We start from the raw sequence: 22133 nt of genomic DNA, 5'->3' as shown, positions 1-22133 counted from the left end.
CAGTGTTAGGTTATAAACCTCTGTCTACAATATATTTCTTGCTCTAGCCTCACCTGAACCTGCCTGGAATGCAGCAAAGCTACTGGGTGAAGTTTGCTACAGCAAGGTCCCCAGGTTTCGCCACAGAGCAGCCACAAAGCTGCTTCAGCACTGAATGAAGTGGCAGTACTTGAAGTAGTTGACGTCTCAAGTAGCTGGAGAGGCACTTGGGAAAGCATTAATATATGTTGGAAAAACTCAAATTAGTCTGGAAAGTACTGCTTCTCTTGACATGAATGACCTCTTGTATAAGTAACACCTAATTATACACCAAATTAGGTGGAAGGGTGCAGAACAATAACCCAGGTCCATAGATGGTGCAGTGAATCATATCTCCACCAGTAACCTTTTTCCAAGGTGCTTTTTAAACTTTTTTCTAATCTGTACTTGCTTCACTAACATTGACTGTAGTAAAAGCATCTCCACCAATTTGCACTGTGCTTTAGGTGGTGCAATGGTCATGACTTGGTGGCTTTCTGGCACTGAGGAGCAAAACAAAGGAGAGACATTCCCCTTCCTGCCACCTCCAAGTAGAAAATGATTATGAGAATAATACATCCCTTCACTCTTGAAGGCTCAGATATCGATTTTAATCATTCAGCTGAAATTTAGGGCTTATTCTGAGGGTGGAGATTTTTCCTGTGTGTTTCCTTTTGGGGTGATTCTACCTCATTCTGATATATCTTAATCTCCTGATTTTAAGGTCCAGAGCTTTGCAGCCATGTCTCTTACTTTTTACCCAAACTGAATGCAACTTCAAGTCCCTGTCTCTGGAGCTATCAGCTTTAATCCCCAAGGAGTGTGAGTTCAGAGCACTGGGAAAGGGCAAGGAGAGCAGGAAAGGAGTGGTGTCGATGGCCCTGCAGGGAAGGTAAGAGGATGGTGACCACAATGCAATATCACTACTGTGAGCTCTGCCTCACCTGATGCAGCCAGCTCCTGAGACTCAAGACCAAGATTTTCTAGGGACCTCCAGGGTCATCCCAGCTCCCTCATTAGCACATTAATCAAAGGCTGAGTTTTTGCTTTGCTCTCTGCAGTTTGGCCTTCAGGGCTGTCTGCTCTCCTTTTTTAATGGACATTTATCACCTGATCAAAGTCATGAGGTGGTTTATATCTGGCTGTGAACACTACCTATGTCTGTAGTTTCAGCAGGCTTAAAAATAGGCTACTCATATGGCCTGGCAAACAATTCCTATGAATGTTTAAAAGAAGGCAAAGTTCTCAGTAATGATGATTTCTGGCTGCTTTCAAGCTTTCCATATTTTATCTGTAAGGTGTTTTTTTCCCTAGTACTGTGCTTTCAGGATTGTTTACCTTTCTCCAGCCATACACTTCAACTACTTGCTGTGTTTGCATTATTTTTTGGTGCGCACATTTTAATTTAGGAACAAACCACACTAATTGTTGTTCTTCTTTTTTGAAAGCAAGTTCTTCTTTCCAGGCTGTGTATAAAACTTGTCAGCCGCTTGCTGTAGGTACACAGCACCCCACCCATGCAGCTCCTTCCAAGTCCTCACAGTTCAATGGAACCAATTGTTTAACCCTGTTTATAATCAGTGCGATTTCTGGAGTGTTTCCTAAAATTTGACTGGTTTAAGGTCTCTTGGGGGTTTGGCTTTCTGCTCTGATGTATTATAGGACAAAGTCTGGGAGCCTACCTCAATAAATGTGTGTTGCAGCACCTCTGTGCTGGTGCTGGGGCAGGTGCAACCTGTGCCATTGCCCCTCTCCTGGGGTTTGGATCCCCATGTCAGCATGGCTTGACACTCAGGGGCTTTGGATCAAAGCCTTCCCAGTGGCAGAACAATGTCCACATTGCACATGAATCTGGATGAAATTCAAGCTGCCCTTGGACTGTAATCTGCTCTAACAGTAAAGCAAATCTGTCACTGTGGTTGAGCTAATTCATATCTTCATCTGTGCACTCCTCAATTGTGTGTTTGGATTGAACATTGAATATTTTAAAAATTATTTCATTTGCTTTTTGGTGATTTGGTGGAGTTAGTTTCTGGTTTCCTTTTGGTTGAATAACTAAATGAAGTTTCAGCTCTTGTCTTCTGATCACACTTGGCAGAGCAGCAAGACCTAGTTAGGATCTAGAGCTCTGGCAGCACTACAGTGTGGAAATCACATCCCACAAGGGATTATTTTATTGGCTTTCTTGCTAACCTTTTTCTGTAGGAAGGCTTTTACATGACAGCTCATCCAACAGGTATCTGAGGTCATCTGTCTGCTCCTGAAATGTGCGTTTTTCTCCTGTGACTGTAGAAGAGGAGTAGGTTATGTAGGTAGGATCCCTTGCTCAGTGGCTGTGTTTGCACAGAAGTTGACGGGACCTCTGAAGATCCCCAGATTACACCTCCTGCTCAGAGCAAGGTCCCATTGGCTAGGGCCATGACCAGACGGGTTTTGAGTACCTCCAAGGGTAGAGGCTCCACAGCCTCTCTCAGGAACCTGTGGTAGTCAGGGTCTGATTACCCTCACAGAGAAAAGGGTTCTCTTCTCTTTAAGCAGAATTTCTTGTATTTCAATTTGTATCCATGCCTCTGTCTTCACTATCCTCCCCCATCAAGCATTTAAGATAAGATCCCCTGAGCCTTCTCTTCTCCAGGCTGGGCAGTCTCAGCTCTCGCTCTCTCTCACACAACAGCTCCCCAAATCCCTTCTACTTCACTAGGTCCTTGTCCTTCCTGTACTGGGGAGTCCAAACTCGACCTGGTACTCCAGATGTGGTCTCATTGTTCCTGAGAAACACAGAAGCATTAAGCTATTGAATGTCAGAGACCTCACTTTTGGGATCCTTGTTAATGGGCGTGATAGAAGCTACTGACACTGCAGTGGGAAACCAAGCTGTCTGTGGGGCATTTCTGCAAAGCAGCAGGGGTTGTAGGTTTTATTTCCCCTCCTGCATTTTCTTTTACAAGCTGCAGTGCTTCCCAAACTGTTTTCTAAACACAGCTTCTTGAGGCACATTCTCCATTGCCAGGTTGGCAAGCGTCTTGGGTGTTGTGTTCTCTGCCCCAGGCTCAGAGCCAGCTTTCTAACACAGCTGAGGCGAGAGCAGCCATGTTCTGAGATCAGCAGCTGGCTTCACCTCTTGGCAGCACACCATCTTGGGTTTTTCTTTCCTTCCTGGAGGGATGCTGCAGGCACCGGGGTGCCTTGTGGCTGCTGCCAGCACCGATGACCCCAGGCCCCAGCACAGCAGGATAGGGAGGTCACAGGGAGGCAGACACTGACCTGTCTGCACAGCACAGGACAGAGTGGAGAGGCTGCCAGTTGTGAGGCTAAAATGGTTGTGATTTGTTTTCAGCTGTATTTGGAACAGTCTCCAACTGTTACCTTTGGACTCCCTCTGGGTGCTTCTATATATAAAAGCAATAAACCTTTTTTGTTGTTTTGGTTTGGGTCTGTTTTGTTTTGTACACAGTAGCCTGATATCCTCTCTATCTTCTATCCCCAGGGAGTTTATTTTCATGCTCTCCATTAGTTTAGTGCCCCCCCCAAGCTGGTTTATATTTATGCTCCCAGGGGTGTTTTGGCCTAGCCTTATTTGCTGAGTCTCACAGATCTGTACTTCTTCCCTGTCTATGGTGGTTTCTGAGATGGAGAAAAGTAACTTTAATTTAGCTTTTTATTTTGTTTGTGAAAGAAGAGACTGACAGTGGGGGTCAGTGCTTACACAGGAGCAGGAGCAAACAGTAAAGCCTATAGGAATCACAAGACTCAGTGGTTCATGGGCAGAGGAGGTCCTTCCCTTTGGAGGTTCATTCTAACACTGGTCTCATTCCACAGCCACAGAGGTGGGAAGTGTGTTCCCTCCATGTCAGGCAGGAGCAGAGGTGTTGGGGGAAACGGAAAGCCAGAGTTGTTGTTGGTGTTCCTTGCAAAGGATGACAGGGAGAGGGTGCACCTGATGTAGAGAGAACCTCTGGTCTGAGTAATGCCCAGGCTGAGTGGAGACGCACAAGGAGCAGAGATGTGGGGTTGGGTTTCTTGTTAGGATTACTACCAAGTCCCACAAAAGTGTTCGAAGCTCAAAACAAGCTTTTGGCTCACAACTCCCAAATTCTTACCTACCTTTGCCTGCCCAGCCCTTTCACTGACTGAAGCCAAAAGCAACCTGGCTGCTGACGTGTGTGACTACTGTGCTGTTCTGCCCCTCCTGCAGAGGGAGACTTTGGAAAGGTATTACCTGTTTTATGGTTTTAGCCATTTCACTCTGACTCATTTGGTCCTTTCTTGGACCTTCAGGCAAAGACCTAGACCAGATCCTGAACATTCAGACCAGGGTGAATTGGGCTGGGGGCAATCAGTGGGGCGGGTTAGTGCAGCTCTGTTGAAGTAAGCTGTGGATGGCATAGTGCTGGGGGAGCACCTGTAGGCTCACCCAGTAACTTTTATTCTTTTGTTTATATAAATATATGTACATTTCATGTTTCATCTTTCCTCTGCTGTGTCACAGAGCCACAAGCAGCTGAGCGTTGCCATCAGTGGCACAAGGTCTTATACAACATCTATTTTTAACAACATGAGGTTCATTAGGGATTGCAGGCATCACAATACATTGGTTCAGACATGATCACTTCCACATTTCCTTTTCCTGGGGGAAAGAGCTGAGGTTTCGTTCCATTAGTCTGCATGCCTTTGGCTGAGACCACACTTTGTGGACAGCATATGTTCCACTCTGGCTTGAGTGCCAAAGGATTTAATGGAAGATCAAAAAAGTGGTTCCTGTCCTGGCCCCCAGCAGAGAGACCATGTGTGCTTGGAACAGTTTCCCTATGGAGGCAGCCAGAATCCCCTGTTCAATCCCTCCATGCTGGCATTCCCTCTGACCACAAAACACACGGTGGGACACAAAAAACATTGCTGTGGTAAGCAAGGCTGAGGAATCTTCTAGAAATTCCTTCTCTTTAGCTTTTCAAAGAAGATTTCTAGTTCATAATGTACAGTATGAAGAAGATTGTAAGAATAATATCAAACTTATAAATGTAGCACTGAAACGACAAGGTCAGTTCTGTCATCCTGGATCCAACAAGTACAGCAGGTGCAAAGCCATCCTTCCCAGTGCTCCTCCCAGCTTCAGAAGAGCAAAACATCCATGAGGAATGGTGCTGGCAGGAGCTTAGCTTTGTGAAAATAGAGAGCAAGAGAGATACGAGCAAGACATCTACTGAGAGCGACTTGTTATTTTTTAGATTTGACAGATTGACTCCTTCATGTCCTCTCTGGGAATATCCTTTGGCATCCATCTCCATGGCTGTTTTTCAGATTTACACTCCACACAAAGATGGTCCAGCTCCAGCACCCACAACTTCCCCGAAGCTCAGCATTGCCAGGGCCCATGGCTTTCACTCGGTTCCTTTTTCGTTTCTGGGCTCCCATAAAAGCCCTCTGTTTTATTTCTCTGACCACACATTTGTGTTTTAAGACCTTGTGGTTTATGACCAGTCAGGATTAAAGCCAGCAACACTTCCAGCATTGCTGCTTTGCCTTCATGTGTATCTCAAAATATGGAGGGAACATCTGCCAAAGGAACTAGAGGATTTGTACTGAGACAAGCTGGCTTGTAGGGTGTAACCATGACCTACAGCAAAGAGTCTTAGAAAACGTCAGGAGCAGGGTCCAAAGTAAAGCTCACTGGAGGGCTGTGCAAAAGAGACCTAATTTCACATGTGGTCCTGCAGATGTTGAAACTTCACAGACTGGTGTGAGGCACCGTGTTCTACATGGATGGTCTTGTCTCCTACATGGGACACTGGAGAGGAGGAAGAGAAGGAGGAGGAGGAGGAAGTCATCACCACCTCAGTGGGTGAAGGAGAGGGACTCTTGGTTCTGCTGCAGCTCTGCTCATTGCGGAGGAGGTGGGAGGCAGCCTGGGAAGGACTGGCTCCATGCTGGGACCTGAGGTGCCACCTCTCCCGGCACCACTACTGCTGCCAAACAGAGCTGAGGGAAGGACCTCCCTTCTGGGTTAGCCTGTATTTCAGAATGAAATTTACCAGCAGCAAGGGAAGCGAGGAAGGAAATCTTATTTTCTTATAAAAGGATTCCCTGCCTGTATTCTGTGTATGGCATGTGACTGGGATGATAACGGGGCAGGAGGAGGAGAAGCCTATAAAGTGTATTACAGGGTGGGAGGCTCTCACTTTCTGCTTTTCCCCTCTGTCTTTGTTATCTCCAGCCTTCAGACAGATCCCTGGAGCTGCTCTGAAGAGAAAGAAAAGAAGGAGAAAGCACTCCAATCACACTGACACAACTCCATTCCTTCAGCAAGCTATATAGATATTTTTATTTTATAGTCATTTGAACAGCGGAGAGTTTGGCAATGACAACCTCAGAAGCGTGCACTCTGCATTTGTGTGTGTGTGTGTGTGTGTGTGTTTCCAGCTTGGCTCAGACTTGATGTCTTGGAAGACCTAACACCATGCTGCTTTTATACAAAGCAGCAAAAGTGGAATCCTGTCCCATGGGCAGGATCCTGTCTTGACACCTCCAACCTGGAAGTGCAGGGTGTATGACCCAAACTGGAAGGGTTATTACCAAGCACTGGACAGCAAAGGACCACTGATACCTTTTAGCCAACAGCCAGCAAAGCTTTGTTAAGCTGCCAGGGTGAGCTGCACTTCTTTCCCACCATTGCTGTTTATTTAAGTTTGTTTTTTTTTTTTTTTTTACTTTAAACCTTTTCTCAGTAAAAAAATCACTGAGGTCAGACCTTCATCTGGGCATGAATATATTGGCACAAACAGTGCTCAGCAGATTTATGTTTGCCAGGGACCGTACCTGGACCAGCAAAGACTGGACTAGTTCATCTGGGTTCCCATCATACAAACAGGCCAGGTCATTCCTAAGCTGCTGGAGTGAGTTGTCCTAGGGCTTGTTTTCAATACATAGTTGTTTTTATATAGCAACATATTCCCTAATAGTACTACATTTATGTTATTTATGTAATACATACATCTTCTATTTCCAATAATATAGTTGACTAACTATGCTCCAAGTCATCACTGTTTCCCCCTTAATACTGCAGCACAAAAAAAGCTTCCGATGGGATTTTTTTCAAATATCTGGCAATGGGTCTTGCTCTTCCACTGAAGTCAGTGAAACTGGCTTCTGGCTGGTGAGAAAAGGACCAAACATGCCTGTAACTTGCCAAGTTATTCATGAACATAAGATGACTAGTTGGACAACCTCTTGAGCAGCTGGTACCATGCCAAATAAGCCCAATGGTATCTCTCAATGCAAAGCAGGAGTAGCTCCCTCTGCCCATTGAGACAGGACCTTGATCCTTACAAGGCTGAATCAGGACACTGTGAGAAACAAGGAGCTCCCACAGATTGCTGCCAGGGCTTATGAGGAAGCAAAACAAGAGAAGAAAGCAGAAACTGGCTATGCTGGTGTCCCAAGAGAGCTCAGCAAAATGGGAAAGGACACTGCAGAGTGACAGCCCTGGGCCACCAAGGCAGCTGGATGACAGGCTGGACTGCTGCACTGTGCCAAAACAACTGAGCTGTCCTAATAAATTCCCTGTGTAAAAAAATATATCTATAAATCGTGCCTTAGGAAGAGCAGTGCAGCTGTGAACAGGGCTGGATGTGGCCGAAGGAAATGCTCTAGCACTCTATAACCCGACAGCGAGCCGCGGCAACTCTCTTTGCAAAGGGTGACTCTACTGGAACACGTGCATGTGGGTGTGCGATGTGCATGGACGTGTACACACAGCTACAGCTTCATAATCCTGCTGCCCAGAGGGTACATCCAGGCTGCGGCGGGCAGGGGGACGCCCCGCCCCTACACGATCATGAACTGGCAGATGTAGGGCAGCTGCTCTCGGCACTTCTTGTCGAACCACTTGCCGATGGCGGTCCCCGACAGAGCTGCACAGTTTTCCAGCTTGCCACCGTCGGGCTGGGTGGTGATTTCAGTCTCCCAGTTCTTGTAGCGGATGGGGCTACCTGTCATGTCGACCCACTTGCCCTCCGCGGCCATGTCATTGAGGCCCAGCCAGATCTCGGCCTCCGAGCCGATGCTCTTGCGCATGTAGTCGTAGAGGGCATCGTTCTCCTCGCCGTTCTGGGGCGTGCTGAGCGTGCCGCCCTGAGAGATGCAGTTTTCGCTGGCCTCGTGGTATGTCTTGGTCTCCGAAAATGCCAGGAAGCATTTTAGGTGAATTTTGGTGCCTTTCAGGCAAACTGAGAGGTTACCACATGAACAGAATAAAAAGACAGAAAGAGAATTTGGTTTAAAAATGATGCCCAGGAAGAAGCAGCGGCAGCAAACCCAGCAGCCAGGCTGCAAACTTAATTTTTTAGGCTGCACAGTGACCCTTGGCAGCACGGGATTCCAAGGGCCCCTCTCCCTCCCATGCAGGGCAGTTCACAGTCATGGGGACATGCCCTCCCCCTCTACAAACCATTGGGTGAAATGGATTTTCAGGGTGCCCCTGCCACCCTTCTGGGCTCTGCTGTTGCTGGAGCAGAGGCACAGCATGGTCCTCCTGCCCCTTGCCGCGGCCTTGTTCTTCCCCTGCCAATGCCACTCTTTCTCTGATGAATTTGTTGGAAATAAGGTTTGTCATGGCCACCGCCGAGTGTTGGAGTGTTTTGGGAAAAAGCCTGCATGCCAATTAAATAATCTTAATTATGCAAGATGAAAAAAAAGTCTTTTTTAATAAGCTTTGATCAGAAGCGTTGTGCTTGCATAGCTTGAGGTCTTCAGAGGAAATTTCTACTTGCCTCTGATTTTAGTGTTAAGGATATCAATTTATTTTGTTTTTCTTTAAGCTCTAAACCTTGAGAGTGCTGGGTACTGTAGCCAAACAATACCTAATCAGAGCCACACATTAATATCCAGACCAATTACTTCTCAATGAATGTGAGCTTGGAACTAAAGCCTTGATTTTGCTTGTGTTCCTTTTAACGAGAAAATTCTCCTTAATTTGCATTTTCGTCTCATTTCTGCTTCATGTTTTGCAAATCCTACTCCTATTGATGTCAGTGGAGTTTGCACAGAATAACTATGGGGCATGTCTTGAAGATGGACACTTTGGGACTGTCCTCAGTGTATGTTTAATGAAGCAGGACTGACCTGCAGTGCAGTTCCCTGGGCAATACCATGGTATGTATCAGAGACCAGGTCGCCATTTCACTGGGGCTCACATAAAAGAGTAAATTACATTTGGTTAAAGCACAGACTAATCCAAATCCCATCCTTCCACCTCATAAAGGAAAATGAACATCTGGCTTAGCACCATAGAAATATCCATAGCTGTACCAATGGGAAGCGCGTGAAGAGGAGGGCCCCACACAGCACAACTCCCATCATTAACTGCCTGAGGAGGAATTGCAGAGACCCACACTCTGCTTTGATCCCCCAGCCTCTCTCCCCATGATGGGCTTGTTGCTGTGGGGTGCTTGGGCATGTCTCAGCAAGACGTGTGGAGCAATTGCAGCCACTTTATGAGCAGCTCCTCTCTCAAAGCAAAAGCCATGTGTTCTTCAGCAAGCCCTTTACCTGTCTGGAGTGCTTGCTTTTCCTTCAGTAGAGCAACCTCCTGAGAGATGTTGTCAATCATGGCCTTCAGGTCTTCAATCATTTTGAGGCTCACACCATCTGTTGCAGGAATCAAAGAAAAAGCACAAATATTGGTTGCATCCCAGGGGAGGCAACCAAATCTGTTCCTATCATCAAAACGCCATGTTTCTTTGCCCTCAGAGAAGCTTAAACAAAAGGAATCCACAAAGTCAGCACCTGTGTCCCCTTGCACATCCATCAGAGCATTTGCTTGACAGCCTGGTTCTGCTATCAATAACGAACTTGTTTTCCTGGTTCAGGTTTTGGGGCTGTGCACTCCATGGGGCTTCCTGCTGCAGGGCTCACCCTTTGGGTTGCCACTGCAGTGCTGGGAAGGAGGTCACATGCATGAGCACTGCAAGGTGCAGGCTTGTCTCTGACACCCCTGTGTAGAGCAGTCATCTGGGGTGGTGCTGCATTGGGGTCGAGCTCCCAAAATGCAGGAGCACACCATCTGATGCTGCCCTGCCTGAACAGAAATCCTGTCACACACGAGTGTTTTGTGGGCAACTTGAAGCTAATAATGAAAAGGACTTATTTTTTCCAATTCCTCAAAAACATGCTCTCTCTGTCTTCACAGCACACCCTCCTGGCTTCCCTCAAACACCCTAACACATGATGCTCCTTGTATGCAGTCCTGGCTGTGCCCACCTCTTGTCCGCTGTCATTGGTGGATTGGTAGGAAAGCATTTTGCTCACCAGGCTGATGCTCAGCATGAAGGGGCTGGAAGGGCTGCAGTACCTCCACTAGATCTGCCTCTGCACCACCAGCCACCAGCCTCTGCCCACCAACCACACCATCCTTTGGACCATCACAGCTGCCTCATCTCTACCTTCATCACCCCCAGTGTAGGTATCCAAACACTGTCCAGAGCTGCTCTCCTGCTGTGAGAAGATGCCTCTTTGGCTGGGGAGCTGGGTGCGGCTGGCTACCAAAGCCTACATCTTGCTAGGTGTGCTGCTTCTGCAATGGCTCCAACCAGTTCTTAATCAGTACTTGGATTTCTCCTAGACTGGAGCAAACTGACCCTTTACACCTTGAAGGTGGTGGGAGATTGGACATTGAGGCAATTGTATGCCTCTAGTAGTTCTCACGTAAGCATCTAGTAGCTCTCATGGGGTGAAAGGAAAGGGGACAGCTTGCCCAGGAATGCAGTAGGAGGGGCTTCCTTAAGGGCCAAGGAGCTGAGGCACCAAGCTAGGCAAGTGGGGAAGCAGCTTGGATGCGGACCAAAACCACCAACCCAAGATTACATGGTGCCATGAATATGAAAAGCCAGATACATCAGGAGAAGAGCATTAAGCTGCTTTACTTGTTGCTCAGTTAATTTTAATGGATTCACTTAACACTGAGGCACTAGATATTATTTTGCTGCCTTTGATGAAAACACTTTGTGAGAAATGGCTCATTAATCATGGGGTTTTTTTCTGTGCAAGCCTGTCTTGCAGCAGAACAAATGTTCTAAGGTTTAAGTAACATCCAAAGGCCATGGCAGATCATGCCCAGCCAATGACTCTTGCTGGGGCAGCTCCTTATGGCGTTCCAGCTGGATTTGCAGGTGGGTTCCCACCTTGAGGGTCCCTGCCATGACAGGTGACATATCTCCTAGATAACCACCTAAGAGTCCCTTTTCAGTACCTCATTTCCAAATCCTGGGCCACAAGATGTTCCTGCAGCAGTGCATTCACTGGGGTGTCTCATGGAGAGCCAGGACTGGCTAACTCGCCCTTCAGCTATAAAGTGAGGACCATGGCTACATCAACAGACATTGTGTTGTCTATTTTATTGCCACGGGTTTTTGTCTTGGTGCTGTCATTTCCTCAAGGCTCATCTCCTGAAGCCTGGGATCAAGCCTGTTTACAGTTTGGGTTTTCTGTGACGGAAGCTGGCGTACAGGATGCTGATGCTCCCGTGGGAGCTGGAGTGGGCCCTTGTGCAGCTCACCGTGAGCAGCAGGATTAAGTGTGGGCAGAGGCAGGATCAAAAGGAGACTCACAGAAGGATGTGGGTCGCAACAGTCTGTTGGTTTAAAAGCCTGGCCAGAAATGTATTTAAAGCTACAAATGGGAGCTTTCACCCATTCTAATTATATGGTGAATAACGAACAGATCCCTCTGTACTTAATGTTTTAACTATTCCTGTATGAAATTTGGATATATATATATATGGGTTTCTTAGCTTTGCCTGGAGATCCAAACAGCTATCTGTCCCTCAGAGAAATGAGCATTGCTCTGGTTCACAACACCTGTCATCAAACCTCTCTGGCCATTTCTTCAGACACCAGGCATTTCCCCGAATGTACCAAGTGGAATAGTAAGGTCCCATATTGCAGTCTGTCCCTGCATCAAAGGAGGAGACTGAACACACCCACACTGGATTTACAGCAGTGTAAATATTCACAGGCGTTTTCAGGGAAGAGCACCCAGACAAGAGTACACCAAAATTTTGGGCAGTAGGTGGCATTAGGAGTGAAGCCCAAATTAGTCCCTATCCACTGATTTAAGCATCCGGACTCCGATTTCTGTCTCCAGTTACCTTAGAAATACATATGAGAGCTATGCAAAGATGCTCCTTTCCCTGACCCCAGCACCCCATGATGGCTGTGATCAAGGGGAGCCCCTCTGGGGCTGGTGCCTGCACCCGAAGCCATGGGGTGTCAACACTGGCAGGGATGTCCGTGCCTTCCTCCCCTGGCAATTCTTTTGGATGAGACATCCAGAGCTGCCAGACAAGGGCAAATCCCATCTGTACCCCAAGACATTGGGGCTCAGGGAGAGTTTGCTGAGCTACTGCATTTGGAACCATAACTGGGGAGTAATTTGAGGGGGAAAAACACAACAGCAGGCAAACTGAATGTGCTGTCTCAGCATTTTCTAAATACTGTGGTTTGGCTTTCCCAAATTGAAATAGCATCATTTTTCATTCTGAAGCAGAACCAAATGTAAGCAATAATTACCAAAAAAAAAAAAAAAAGGAAAAAGAAACATAAAAAGCTTGGCTCAAAGCAGTGCTTTCTTTTCTAACATTTTTGGTTTGGCTGTACAGATTAAAAAAATAATCCCAGCCAAACACCCCAACCCTCCAGTGGCTTTGCCCTGCCTGACCCTCCCAGGCAAAGTGCAGGGGTGGAACCAGGACCGGGGTACTAGAGGCCTGGATGAGGATGGGATGGGGCCATCCTGCCATTGCTCAGAGCAGAAGTGGCTGAGCCCTAGTCCCTGTGGTGGCTGGGCAGGCAGGCTTGGAGGTGGAGAGGGGCTGGAGGCGAAGACGAGTTTTATAGGGGATTTTTAGCACTTTTCTCCCTCTTTTCCCACCCCCTGGCACTGGTAAAAATCTGAAAAATATTAACCAAGAAATACTGGAAGTTTCCAGTGAAAGTGGGGCAGCTGATCCCCTGTGGGGCTGGATGCGACTGGTCAAAAATGCCAAGTTGCTGGGTTTTTCCCTTTTCTCCACACAAAATAAGACCTCTCATTTGAAAAGGAATTCTGAGTAAAACCTGCCACCAGCTGGTCCAAATGGCTTGATTTTCAGGACACCCCCCTCAAAAGTTTTTAAATCAGAGCCAAATTTTCCTGTCAAAAAGGTGATTTTTCTCCTACCTTCTTGTCACTAATCAATTACAAACAGCAGTTGCAATGACACCTAGAGAAAACCAGGATTTCTCTTAAGAAATGTCTCTCTCCTAGTACCTCCAGTGAGTCCAATGCATGTGTGTCCTATATGAGCCCAAGGGGGTATTTTTTGCTCTAGAAAACAGTCATAGACTGTTTTCTCTGTTATTCCATGTCCTGCAGAATAAGATGTGGAATAAGCAGTTAAGTTTGTGAATTCATAGAAAGATCTAATGGGAGAAAAGGCAAAATTTTCTCAAAGATGAAATTTGACAAAAATAGCCACTGGGTGAGTGTAGAGAGCAGCCTGGCCAAGTGAATTCCAAGGATGCCTCTTCCTTGCTCCCCACTTCATTCCAAGCAGGAAAGCGCCTGCCAGAAGCGGTCCAAGCCCACGCAACTGAGGTTGGACACATCGGGCAGACAGGCTCACATGCTGCTTCCTCACCTCACCTGCCTTCTCCTGTACTTAATGTGCATTGAGTCAGAAGGAGAAAGGATGGGACAGGCGGAAAACAGGAGAAGAAAAGGAAAAACAAACCCACGAAGGAATAGAAAACCCAGGCATCTTTGTGTGTGCACTGCTGTCTGTCAAGACTGAGTAGACAGAGCTCATGTCTGGTGTGAAATACACCCGAGGCCAGTGTTTTTAAATGAAGAACATTGTTGATGCTTCAAGGATTGTATGTTTTCTGCCTGCTTTTGTCTCCAGAATTGTCTGTCATCTGCCACTTACTTGCTTCTGAAAAATGAATTGGGGGGGGGGGGGGGCGGGTTACTCAAAGGGAGAGTTTAGTAGAGGAAAAGTTTGGGATGAACCTTAGAGGGAACATGAAAAATGAGTTCCCTCTGAAATTCCGACCAAGCTGTCCCAACAAATTTATTCAAGTTAGGAACCCACCAAAACCGTTTCAATACTCTCATTGTTTTACAGAAGAGCTACACAATAATTCCCACGGAGGAGGGTGGGAGGAAACCACTTTATTAGGTTTTTAGATGCTTTTTCTGAAGTTTCACTCAAGCACTCTTAAATGCCCAAACGAGTGGGCTGACTGCAACCCCCCCCCCCCAAGCCCTGCAAGTCTTCCTTGCAGGGAAGGTGCCGCTGCCCCTTACCTTTCTTGGCAGCCGCCGGTTTTTGCCGGACTTTGCCGTTCTGCTGGCCGGAGACCTGGGAGAGGGAGAGGAGGCAGAGGAGGAGGCAGGCTCCCCGGAGCGCCATGCCGCTGCCGTCTGGTCCGAGCGGAGCTGCAGTGGCTCCGCTCTGCCCGCACACCGCCGCCTGGACACCGGCTGGAGTCAGGAATGACTGTCCCAGCAAGCCTCCCGCTGAGCCCGGGCCAGCGGCAGCCTCCCGGCCCCGGGGGGGGTCAGGCGGCTCCGGCCAAGGCTGAAAACCTCCCAGAGGGCTTGCAGCTCCTAGCACGCTGCTTGTTTTTGTTAAAAAGGAAAAAAAAAAAGGAAAAAAAAAGAAGAAGAAGAAGGGGAATGAATGTACCGACAGTCTGCTAAGCTAAACATCAGGAAAGGCTGGGTGTATAGCTGGAACGATTTCCTATGGCTTTTAGCAAAATGCCACAAGTTTGCTCTCATGTGTCAGCGATGGCGACGGCAACGTGAGGTGCGAAACAGCGCTCGGGTGGCTGAGGGGACAGAGAGGGACCACCTGTCCCCCGCCCCTCAGCAGGGATGCCCTAAGGAATGTGCCGGCACCCACAGAGGCAGAGGGAGCACCTGGGGGGACTGAGCACCCCGGCTCCCTGCTCACAGTGTAGGGCGGCTCTTACCCCTCTAAAAAGCAGTTCCACTGTGGCTTTGATAGGGTCGTCCTGCTGTCATTGCTTCTCCATGGGATGAGTGGGACTTGGGATAAGGGGCACATGTTCCACAAAAAGCCATTCTCCCACAGACCCCTTTGCAGGTTCCCAGCCTGACTTCTTGGAGCAGCTGGGCTGTGCTGAGCAGCTCTGCAGCCTATACCAAGACCACTGACTGTTTTTTGGGGTGGTGTGGTCCTTCAGCAGCTGCAGCACAAGCAGCTAAGTCCTTCCCACAGGAGGAAAAGCAGCAGTTTGAACAAGTGGAGGAAATTCATGTAGAGGGAGGAGAGAAGGGATGGGCATTTTGAAGAACAAAGTGCTCCAGACATCAGCCATTAACCTTAAAAGTTTTCTGATAATTTAAGGCAAGATGCCACCCAGAACAATGTGAACTTCTGGAGTTGTAGGAACATAAAAAGTCCAAGATAAGCTGGGATGTGACTGGAAAAAGAGCTGCCATTAAGTTAGTTTGGCAACCATGGTGTTACCCTGCCTCACACTTCTACTGAATAGGGAAAATTCCTGCCTTGATGTTTTGGCTGAAGAGAGCTCTCTTGCAGTCCCAACTTTTGAAGCATAGGAGGAACAGTTTGATTTTCACTGCCCTTTACCACATGCACCAACTGTCACTCAAATTTAAAGTGGAAAATACGTATTTTAGGGATTTACTGTTCTCCTGCCTGGACTATCCCAAAATGGGATGGATAGAGCCCAAGAAAATGGCAGACACCTACATACACATACACGTTCCCTTTCCTTGACAGTTGAAAGTACTTTTGGTAACTCAGTACCTCCCAGTTTTCCTTGGCACCAGATATGCTTGCCTGCCTTTGCTTTGATTCATGTGCTGCCAAGCTGGGGAAAAAACCAAAATGCTCCCTTTGCTACTGCCCATGAAACGGATGGCTGTGGTGTGGAGTCTGACAGCAATCCCCAACCTCAGATTTCCGTGTGGCTGGGGCCCACTGGAGTTTTGCCCAGCTGAAAAAAGAAGGGCAGAGTGGCTTTCCACTAGTCCCTGAAGAACAGGTCTGGACCAAGGGGGCCCCTCCCTGCACCAGCCAGCAGGTCCTGTGCTGTATGCCACCATATTTTTTCTTGAAAAATTAGAAAAATGAAAATAAGTATACTCAAAACACTTGTCTCCAGCTTAACACCTATCCACAGGGGGTGTTGCCCCAATTCTGTCCAATGTAGACTGAAAATAAGAATCCTTGACATGACAAAAGCTCATAAACCCCCACCAACCCAGCTGATGGGAGCAAGCAGAAGTGTTGCTGCGTTGGATCCAGAATGAGGATTCTTCAGAGAACAGCCATCCCCTGCCCAAGCTCCTGCTGAAGCCAGAGGTTCCAGTTAAATAATAGGACTCCCAATGGCCATTTGCTCTTGAGATCCTGATGATTCACACTTCTATGTAAGAGGCGTGGGAGGTGAGTAGAGGTAATCCTTTTTATTAGATGAACTAATAGTGCTGGAAGTCATCAGCCAAAATGCTAAAATTATGCCAAAAAACCAAGGTTTTGTCCACGATTTTTAGCATCTGTGCAATTACGGATTTTACTTCCCACTAAAGGCACTTTACTCCCTGGTTTCAAGCCCGGTCTCCTGGTTAGAGAGCAACTCCTGTTAATTGCAAGGTAACTGGTTTGAGATGAAAAAAAGAGGGTAGAAGAACTTATGCTTATGGAAACCATTCCAGCACTGCAGGGAAGCAGACAGAAAAGTTTACGTGGCTTTGGGAAACCCAGTAAGAAGGCTGTGATGCTGAATTTGGAAGGCTTTCAGTTAGCAAAGCAGTAGTTGGAATAAGCCCACAAAGGAAGCTGGATGCTCCTGGCAGCAATGCAGACCTGTGATTTTGTGCCCAGCTAGGCAAGGAAATGGGCAGAGAGATCAGAGGCTATTTTGCTTTGGCTCCTAGGAAAAGAGCAGGTATGGCCAAGCCAAGAAATGAGGCAGCGCCTCCGCACAATGGCTGGAAAGCGCAAGGGTGCACTGGGTAACAGCATTCACACGGTTATTATCAAGATCAGCAGTCACCAGACCTGGCCTTTCAGGGCTCAGTCACCAGTTCAAAGGCAGGCCACCTCAATGCTGAATGATGCCAGCTCTTTCCCTGAAGCCCCCCCTCCTCTGGGAAGGCTCCTGCCTCCCCTGCCAGCACTGAGAGCAAAGGGGAGACCCAAAGCACCTTTACGTGCGGGGCCCTGCAGCTTGGGGGCCTGATCCATGGCTGGGGCAGCACACTGGGATTCACACCTCTGCTCCCTTGAGATTAGCTCAGTCCATTAGAGCCTGGTGCTAAAAGTGCCAGGGTTGTGAGTTCAATCCCTGTACGGGCCATTCATTTAAGAGTTGGACTTGATCCTTGTGGGTCCCTTCCAACTTAGAATATTCTGTGATTCTGTGACATCCACTCTGCAGGGGTGTGATCTGTGCATCAATGGCACCACAGTAACCTCAAAGAAGAACAGGAGAGAAACAGCAGTGGACAGTAAAAAACACTCTGTGAGGAAGTGGGGCTAGCAGAAGAAAATAAAATTGCTGATATTCATTAGCTGCTGCCTGAACTCGTGCTGGCATCATTCCTGATTTCCACCAGCATAAACATCAGAACCGGTTAAAATGGAGAGAGCCAAATCTATGGATCATTGTTTTGGAGACCAATCAAGAAGAAATGCAATAGTAGTTCAGGAAAGGGCGGTTTTCATAAGGACAATGATGGGGAAAACCAAGGATTTTGCCAAAATGTTAAATCCAGCAGCAACTTTAGGAAACTGGCTCTGAGCCTAAGGAGGGGACCTTCCCATCATATCCCATGGCAAGCACAGCTCACATCCCTGTAGCCCACGTTCACCAAGGGCTACAGGACAGAAGGATCCATTCTACAGTAGATCCTTAGGCTTTAAACCAGACGCAAACATGGAGCACTTGACTTTAAGTAGTATCAGCCGTTTAAAAATCCTTCTGTTTGGAAAGGAGCTGCACCAAAAGACTCACACTCCCTTTTGTTTGGAGACTGCAGCTCCTGTAGGCTAAAGGTCATCTGTCTGTCTTCACTGCATTGTGTTTGCCCATCACCCAGATCCCAAAGTCCAAACAGCCAAAGGAAAACCATACTGAAGTGTCAAAAACACCAGAAGTCTGGAGGGATTCCTAACTGTCTAGGTCCACTGCCTGCCACAGCACCAGTTCAAGTGAGGTCACCACTGAACTTGATGTCAGTATTTTTGGACTGGCAAGCAGACAGCATCTCTGTCATCTTAGGCCCTTATTTCATGTCGTTCTCACCTTTTGAGCATTGGTTTGCTTTCATATCGCTGTGGATGCTGAATTATGGATTAGAAAAGAATTTCAACTTCAGCCTCATGAATTCCTTAATTTTTGAATTTAGAGAAAAGTTTCCATGATCAGCCAGCAGGAAGAAAGCAACCCATGGTCTTGAAAAGCCTCATTAGGTTAAAGTTGGTCTTTCGCTGGAGGGAAGGAAGAAAGGTAGGACTTAAATCATGACTTTTCAACCCACAGGTTTCCAACCGTGGAAATACCCACTTACCATTTGACAAAACACAGAAAGAAGGGGCAGTGAGAGAGCTCCTCTGGAAGGGAGGATCTGCAGACTGGTGGTTCCAAGTACCTCCAATGCCTGAGCACACTGGTTTGGCTGTGGTCCCTGCCACAGCCAGCTGGATGGAAGAAATCAGAAAGGGCCTGAGAATTCCCCTTAGCCCTCTGAAGGTACAAGCTAAGGGGCTGCAGCAACTATGATGATCTCTGTCTAAATAATGGAAATCAAATCTCATCAACAAATGGCGTGACATGAAAACTCAGCCATGCCTGTGCTGTTGATCTTACTCAAATCTTGAGATCAGGATAGCAACAGAGATATTCATAGAGCTTGAAAGATAACCACAGCTTTATTAAGAAGTATTCCAGTCAATGAAATGGAGGTTTAAACCATCACCAGGGAGTCATTAGCAGCATGTTTGAGATTCTAATGATGTTTTGCAGGAACAGCAAAAACATCTTTGTTCCTGGATAGCTAGAAACACAGCTCCAAGAAAATAGCTAGAAATGCAGATCCAAGGAAAACCCAAGGCACTGCAGTTTCTCTGTGGGGAGACCCATACCAAAGTACCCTGCTGTGGCTCAGCACTATCACTGTGGGTCTGGGACTTCGATGAAGGAGAAGCCGCTGTGAGGCACAGCTAACAGGAGCAGCCACATTTTGCCTTAGAAGGAAAAGCTGCCTTGCATGGGCAGGGAGTGCAATCAGGCAGGAGTGCACTATGAGACAAAAGGTTGGGAAGTAGTGAGAAATCACACAGAGGCTGATGGCTGAAGAGATTCAGTACCAGTTGCAGACCTGCTCTTGAATTTTGCTCCAGTGTGTTAAAGGAATGGAGAGAACAGGCCCTGGGGTAAGGACTGGTTTCACCAGTCACAGCTTTGCTTCTTTCACTCTCTGGGTGCCAGTGGCCGCTTAACACAGGCAAAGTAAACCAGTGCCACAGCAGGGCTGGAGAACACTCCGCTGCTGAGGAGGGCAGTGGCATCTGCTGCAGTTCAAGAGAAAAGCTGGAGGCAGTCCTAGCAGCAGTGGGTAAACCTTGGGTAATTGCTGTTTACGGAGCAAATGCAGAAACACCCTATTATCTATGTCAAATCAAGGTGCCAAATCCCTTGAAGAGAGACTTGCACGCTCCAGAGTCACGGGAGTCGTGAGCAAGCTCTGGCTCACACCAGTTTGTCTTTAGAGCAGGCTGTGCTGAAGCAAGGCTTCATTTAAAGCCTGACTGCAGGTGGCACAGCCACGCTCCTCCCCACTGCCTCCACCACTGCCCACAGGGCAGAACGAGGTCCCCTCTTCTACCCAAGCTGCAGTTACAATGTTGAACTGTAGCTGCACAACAGGGGCTGACGGGATTCCTGGGATTGGTAAATCTGCCAGGTCCACTGGCCTACAGCCCAGCCCTCTTCTGCTTCGAGGGGAATGCTGTCCCTGTGAAACAGGTAAATTGCAGGTGTGTGCTTTTTAGGCAACATGAGTAGAAGCCTATCAGGAGTTGCTAGACTCCTCGTCTCTAGTACACAGCTTTCAGCCTCTCGACACTCCCAGCAGAAGCAATTAATTTCTGGGACAAACAGAGAGCTATCCCACTCCACAGATGTTTCCTCTTAGTTCTACTGGACTCGAGTCAATGAAAACGTGGCAGTATCTGCACAGCAACACATGGAACTTTCCACCAGCCCAGATGGGAACAGGAGCATTCTCAGTTGAAGTCTCTATTAAAATTCTGCTATTTTTGTTTGGAAGAGAAGGGAGGGGTTAAAGGGAGCTAAGAAAATAGAAATTAGCCCTTAGCATGCATGAGAACCACAGTCTCACAGATTTCTTGGCAGATACTGTATCAACTGGGAGAGCTGTAGGACCTTTTACCCCTGTCAGAGCTTTGTTTACCCATTTCGGATATGAGCTGGTAGCAGCAAACCTCCAGGGGAGCTGAGACCAACTAGCAGCTCTGTAATACTTTTGGCTGGGCTCATTATTTGTATCTCAGGGGTTGAAGCAGACCCCATCTGAACTGGGGTCGGACTTCACCCCACTGCTTTTCCATGCCAACAGATGGGAAGCAGTGACACAGAAGGCGCAGGACCACTTGAGACCCCCAATTCACTCTGTGCCTGCATACCCAGCTACAGAAGACCTGGGGGAGGACACACAAACTCAGGGGAGGCACTGCAGACAGTGGCACCATGTCAATTTACAGTGTTGCTCTGAGGATGTGCTTGGCTCCCAGTCTCTCTTGAGCACATAGCCTGGATCTCAGAGGGCTAAATATTTGCCATCCTTATTGAGAAACAGGGAGGGAGTGCACATGTACTCACTCCCCTCTACAGAGGTGTCAGTTCACACACTTGAAACACCATGATGTTTCTTTTCCCGCCACCACCTCCAGCTCTCATAAAAATATATTTAAAATTAAAAGGATCTGAAGAGAGGAAAAGAAGCATCTTAAGTGATGTAACTTGCAAAATGCTTGGAGATCCTTCAGCTGGAAGGCTGTGTAGAAATACACTATTCATGTTACAAAATTCACCCCGAGTGTAACTCAGGGCAGCCTTTTGGTCTCCAACCACAAATCTGCAATAAAACAGGCAACAGCTATTCAGAGAATGGCTGAGGTTCAAGACTTGCAGTCTCATTTACATTAACCATTTTCTGAAACATTAAACAATACGTGATCAAACAAAAACTGCCTGTGAGAAGTCTAAGGTGCTTTAAATGTTTTTTCTCCCTTCAGTTTCCTTTCTTTCTATGTTTTTACAAGCAGCTTTGCATGGCAAGGGGTAGATCACAGCTATGGCAAAGGTGATGTTAGGTTAGTGTTTGCCTCACACAGAATAACTCTGCTGAAGTGACAAAAGACTGTATGTACACTCATTGTCACCTCTTGGCTCTGCTACTGTGCAGCACCATTACAACCTACCCAACCCATTACTTAAGGTACTGAAAAAATCCCAACTCTTCAAAACACAAACCTTGGCCAAATTTTGGTGACAACTTTTTTTTTGTTGTTGTTGTTTTTTTTTGTTTTGTTGTTACACTGCTTGTTATAGCAGTGGCTACACATACCTGAAATATACAATACTGTTGCAGTCACCTTGAATAACTGTGTTTATGAGCTCTAGCAAAAGGACTGAAGAGATTTGGGGACCTTAAGTACTCCACATATTTTACTGTGATCATGATTATTAGTTTGAGCTGTAATATGCTCTGTCCTGTATCTACAGCTCTCCTTCAGCAAAAGCCTTCCTTCCCTTTTCCCCACCAAACATGTTACAGTCAAGAGAATATTCTTAATCTGATGCTATAAAATTAAAAGAGAAAATTTGGAAAATGTTGCTTGAGTAAGAGCTAAATGACTCCTGGACTATTGTAGTAACTTCTGCCATAAAGTTTGTTCAAAACAATCCTTAACACTTGCAGATGAAATATCAACTTCTTAAAAATCAGCTTCCTTTCACTTTTTCCATCTGTTGTCTCCTCCTATCATGCCAAATAAATGC

The 22133-nt window shown here is 47.1% G+C and overlaps 1 protein-coding gene across 1 annotated transcript; it reads right to left on the bottom strand.

Annotated features, from left to right (window-relative positions):
• Positions 1 to 6313: 6313 nt before the first annotated feature.
• On the bottom strand, positions 6314 to 14630 carry CLEC3B (C-type lectin domain family 3 member B). Its single transcript, XM_069007536.1, has 3 exons — positions 14356 to 14630; positions 9562 to 9660; positions 6314 to 8240 (listed from the first exon to the last, which is right to left on the bottom strand). Exons 1-3 carry the CDS (start codon positions 14459 to 14461, stop codon positions 7840 to 7842), a joined length of 606 nt encoding a protein of 201 aa, XP_068863637.1. The 5' UTR covers positions 14462 to 14630; the 3' UTR covers positions 6314 to 7839.
• Positions 14631 to 22133: the final 7503 nt, after the last annotated feature.

The sequence above is a fragment of the Aphelocoma coerulescens genome, chromosome 2 (genome assembly GCF_041296385.1).
Source record: "Aphelocoma coerulescens isolate FSJ_1873_10779 chromosome 2, UR_Acoe_1.0, whole genome shotgun sequence".
Lineage (NCBI taxonomy): Eukaryota > Metazoa > Chordata > Aves > Passeriformes > Corvidae > Aphelocoma > Aphelocoma coerulescens.
The sequence above is the reverse complement of the archived record's forward strand: the minus strand, read 5'-3'. Positions and strand labels throughout refer to the sequence as shown.